The sequence below is a fragment of the Neoarius graeffei genome, chromosome 1 (genome assembly GCF_027579695.1).
Source record: "Neoarius graeffei isolate fNeoGra1 chromosome 1, fNeoGra1.pri, whole genome shotgun sequence".
NCBI classification, from domain to species: Eukaryota; Metazoa; Chordata; class Actinopteri; order Siluriformes; family Ariidae; genus Neoarius; species Neoarius graeffei.
The window spans coordinates 76,647,171-76,652,483 of NC_083569.1; the positions used below are offsets into that span (position 1 = coordinate 76,647,171).

At 41.9% G+C, this 5,313-nt stretch overlaps 1 protein-coding gene across 1 annotated transcript; it reads left to right on the forward strand.

The window, feature by feature from the left end:
• Positions 1 to 741: 741 nt before the first annotated feature.
• si:dkey-165a24.9 (probable G-protein coupled receptor 132) lies at positions 742 to 4,410 on the forward strand. The gene is made up of 4 exons (XM_060924949.1): positions 742 to 826; positions 944 to 1,050; positions 1,183 to 1,765; positions 3,185 to 4,410. Exons 2-4 carry the CDS (start codon positions 1,041 to 1,043, stop codon positions 3,531 to 3,533), a joined length of 942 nt encoding a protein of 313 aa, XP_060780932.1. The 5' UTR covers positions 742 to 826; positions 944 to 1,040; the 3' UTR covers positions 3,534 to 4,410.
• The last annotated feature ends 903 nt before the right edge of the window (positions 4,411 to 5,313 follow it).

The following is a 5,313-nucleotide window of genomic DNA, read 5'->3' on the forward strand; positions in this document are numbered from 1 at the left end:
AGCCACCACAATTTGGCCCTTGTCAAAGTCGGTCAGATCCTTACACTTGCCCATTTTTCCTGCTTCCAACACATCAACTTCAGGAACTGACTGTTCTCTTGCTGCTTAATATATTCCACCTCTTGCCAAGTGCCACTGTAACAACATCCATCCATCCATTATCCATAACCGCTCATCCTGTGCAGGGTCGCGGGCAAGCTGGAGCCTATCCCAGCTGACTATGGGCGAGAGGTGGGGTACACCCTAGACAAGTCACCAGATCATCGCAGACGGTAACAACATAATCAATGGAATTCACTTCACCTGTCAGTGTTTTTAATTTTATGGCTGATCGGTGTAAGTACATATGACATCAGATACTTTACTTTTATTTGAGTCACCAACTGCTAACATGTAGATCATGTACCTGATTTAAACATTTTTTCTAGAATTTCTAATCAACAATATACTAATCACCAAGCCTGACATACTACACTGCAAGTTTTATCCAAAACTTCATGAACTTTCATATAAGAATGCCAGTGCAAAAGGGGACTGGGTGTCCTGGGGAAATGAAAGTAGAATGAGGGTGTTTCGCTTGTCTCTCAGCAGCCCTTCCGTCAGCATGAACAGTTTGGCCCAACTCCTATCCCTCACCGGTGTTTTTGTTCTGGAGGAGAAATGCCTCAGGATGTGGCTGCTCAAAGGCAGTAGAAGTGGCTTCCTGCTGGGGGAAATGATCAAAAAAAAAATCCGACAAGCCCCTCATGGAGGGATGAATTATGCAGTCTGACTCTCACAGGTCCTAGTACACTGAGCATGATCTCCCATCACAGGCAGATGTAAGGTAAGGAAAAGTCTTTGCTTTTCATAAAAAATGAATGTGTGTTGATTATTGAATGTAACGAGGGTTTTTTTTTTTGCATGTAACACCCTGTCATTGTTTTCCATGGATCAACACCAGCACTGCAACGACAGATGGAGCAGTTAGGGTTTGGCAGTGGGAACAACTAAATGTTCAAACTTTCAAATGTCTTTCACATGGGAAAGTCAAGGAAATCATGTTTATGAGTGAGTAATTTCTGTAATATGGCACTGATGCATAAGAACTAAAATGATATCATCCCCAGTTTTGATATTGGGCACTACCAGACACAGATCGCTCACATTCAAGGCCACCACTTGTCCTGATTCTCTCCACAGACCTGACAAATGGAAGCTGCCATATTCCACTGGAGACAGATCGGGTTGGACTAACATACATCTACAGCCTAGCTTTTTCTCTGGGTCTGCCAGCGAATCTGCTTTCACTGTGGGGACTTTACCAGCTGGGCCGCTCAAGCAGAGGTAGCCCTCAGCTGGTTTATATCCTCAACCTCTTGCTATCAGATTTTCTCCAGTTGATCACCTTGCCTCTGTGGATCCTCTACCTACAGAGAGCTCATCGCTGGCCCTACGGTTCCATCACCTGTCAGTTGGTGGGCTACGTCTTCTATGTAAACGTCTATGCAAGCATCATCTTTCTGTGTCTCATAGCACTGGACCGCTGTCTGGCCATTGTATACCCATTAAGTAGCCGTCGTGTGAGGAAGATGCGGCTGTCTGCATTCTCTGGTATAGTCGTCTGGACTCTTGTATTCCTGTTCTGTCTAACTGGTCTCTACCCATCTGTATTTGAGCCCCAGAAGGGCTTGTGTCTGGAGCAGTATCCTGTCACTCCAAAATATGCTTACTTTAAAATAGCCACAGTGGTACTGGGTTTCCTGATGCCATGTTCTATACTTGGGTAAGTGTGTGTGTGCGTGTGTTGAAGGTGTTGATTAATTCTCTATAACAGCTGTCAGTAGTACCCGCTGTAATTCAAATCACAGGTTAATATTAATGTACTTGCTCTAATATGTTATCATTTCTGTAGTAACAACTCCTTCACTTGTAGTGGACTTGTAGTTAAGCCTCACCTAATCTATGCCTCATGTTAAATGGATTTTCAAAAGTTTAAAAGTGTTGTTATGTAAAAAATGAACATGTATTGGCTCATCATTGATATGTTAACTCGGGATTTATCATTTATGGAAGGAGTCTCCTGGGTCAGTTCTATGTAACAGTCAGTAGGTTTTTTTATCTCAGAAAAGTCTCCAGGATTGATGACATTTGCACCTTCTCGTTATTTTATTTATTTATTTTTAATGGCCGGGTACATACCTGAAATGATATTCACATCATCAATTTTTCTTTGGCTAACCAGACACAAGGTACGCCAGCACACTTGCTGAAGCAGTTGGTGGTTAGGGGCCTTGCTCAAGGGCACTTCACTGAATCAAACCAGCAACCATTTGGTCCCAAAGCTGTTTCTTTAACCATTAGGCCATGGCTTCCCCATGCATTCTAGTATCACTTTAATATTGAAGTTTTTGTATTATTAACATCAAGGGAGCAAACAAAGAAGCTGGTGAAGCTTCTTTTATTAGAAGTGACAACAAGAACAAATTTGTCTCCTAAATAACTAAAACATTTAAAAAAGTATGGTGTGTTGGCAGGTATATATATATAAAATCTCATCATCTCTAGCCGCTTTATCCTGTTCTACAGGGTCGCAGGCAAGCTGGAGCCTATCCCAGCTGACTACGGGCGAAAGGCGGGGTACACCCTGGATAAGTCACCAGGTCATCACAGGGCTGACACGTAGACACAGACAACCATTCACACCTACGGTCAATTTAGAGTCACCAGTTAACCTAACCTGCATGTCTTTGGACTGTGGGGGAAACCAGAGCACCCGGAGGAAACCCACGCAGACACGGGGAGAACATGCAAACTCCGCACAGAAAGGCCCTCGCCGGCCACGGGGCTCGAACCCGGACCTTCTTGCTGTGAGGCGACAGCGCTAACCACTATGCCACCGTGCCACCCATATATATATATATATATATATATATATATATACACTTTTTTTAAATCCTGTGGTATAGGACATACTATTATTGGAAAATACTCAGTGTGCTAGTAATAGTAACTCTGCTTCACAAGAGGCCATGTCACGTCACTCTGTTGTTGATTGCTTTCCTGTAACAGCATGCCATATCACATTTTGTTCATTACAAGCATGTCTGCATCTTTAAAAGAACATAGATTTGCTTCAGTTATTTTGTATATACAGTACCTTGTCAATTGAAACATTCTCCACCTCTCCCTCTCTTTCCGACAGCTGCACTTCTGCCAGAATCGGGGTAACCCTCCGTAACTCTCCCTCCATCTCTGATCATGAGCGCAACAAAATTGTGGGCACCTTAACAGTCATCACCATCATCTTCATCGTGGTCTTCGGGCCCTATCACATGGTGGGAGGTTATAGATTCATATCGCTGCTTCTAACTGAAGATCAATGTACCTTGGAACGCTCTATCTACTTGTACTACAGGATCTGCTACGGACTCACCAGTCTTAATACACTGTTAAATCCCCTCTTCTATATTTTCCTTTGTCAGAACGCTCGTCTTGAGCTCCAGAGATCTCTGCCCTGCCTCCCGTGCCCACATAGGTCTGAGGGGCCATGAATTTTGACCCAGAAGATGTGTGGAGTCTGGAGGCAGACTGGTTTCTTTGTGTAAAAAAAACCAAAAACTTCAGGTTTTTTTTTTTTCCATGAAAAAAAAGATGCTTAAAAGGCTTATTGGGTATTTTTCATTGGTAACCTTTCAGTGCTCTGATTGTATCTGTTGCGTCATTGGATCTGCTGGTATGAGAGTCATGCAAATGATATGTATCATGCAGTTATATAGGTTTCTGTGCCAAGAATTCAGAAGTCAGAAGAAGAAGTCAGAATTCCGCAAAAAAATTTTCCTTGTTTCAGTTTCAGACAGTTCCGAAGAGCGATAGAAGGAAAATGTGCATGTATTTTGTTTACCATAGTGATTTTTTTCAGATTTCTATACATTTCTGCTTTTTAAACTGGACTACCTTTACTAAAGTGATATAAAATTAAAGCATTTTTTCATGATCTTTCTTAAAATCTGGTTACACTTGTGCTGTATTTGTATTGAACATTTGGTGCTGATTAACATTTCATTCATATTACTCATCATCAATTTGGGTCCAGCTTATTCTCATGTGCTAATCCACGAACATTATTCTGAGTTTGTGTATCACAAGACAAATTCAGATTTATCTTCCACTTACATAAGGATCAATCCCTTGAGCTGATTCCCAATATCAGTATTTCATTTACATAAGAATAAAAAAACACATGTAGCTATTAATTTTATCATTGCCCTCTGTCTAGTAATTATCTGTCATTCAAATGATGTTTATTACATGTTAAGGAGAATTGTTCAATACAATTCTGTCCTCATGCTTGAGCTTTTGACCTTTTCATGATTACTTTTCTAATCAGTTTGTTTCCACACAGATCTGTGGTTGGTAGAAGAGAGCAACTGGACTTGCTTGAAAAGTCTTGAAGACGTTTCGCCTCTCGTCCGAAAGGCATCATCAGTTCTGTCTGTCTAATAGGGAGTATCAAGTATTTATCCTCTCATGGATCATAATAGAATCCAAATCAGAATGCTGATGGCTGCATTGAAGGTGGCTGATAGATGTCATAGACACCCACCTCTGTTCAGTGATGGTCGTTCCAGGCTGACAAAATTGAACGATCCTCTCTGGCTAAGATGTCTGCCAGTTTTCTGGAAGTCCTCTCATACTCCCGCACTAGTCGAAGGGAACTCATCCCAAAGTGTGTAGAAACATATCTGTGAAGATACTCAGTCGTCCAGGTACATAGTAATCTGTGGTTGGTAGAAGAGAGCAACTGGACTTGCTTGAAAAGTCTTGAAGCAAGTCCAGTTGCTCTCTTCTACCAACCACAGATTACTATGTACCTGGACGACTGAGTATCTTCACAGATATGTTTCTACACACTTTGGGATGAGTTCCCTTTGACTAGTGCGGGAGTATGAGAGGACTTCCAGAAAACTGGCAGACATCTTAGCCAGAGAGGATCGTTCAATTTTGTCAGCCTGGAACGACCATCACTGAACAGAGGTGGGTGTCTATGACATCTATCAGCCACCTTCAATGCAGCCATCAGCATTCTGATTTGGATTCTATTATGATCCATGAGAGGATAAATACTTGATACTCCCTATTAGACAGACAGAACTGATGATGCCTTTCGGACGAGAGGCGAAACGTCTTCAAGACTTTTCAAGCAAGTCCAGTTGCTCTCTTCTACCAACCACAGATTACTATGTACCTGGACGACTGAGTATCTTCACAGATATGTTTCCACACAGATCAAGCTTCTTCACTTTTTTTTTTATTTGCATGCCGAGAGTCTTA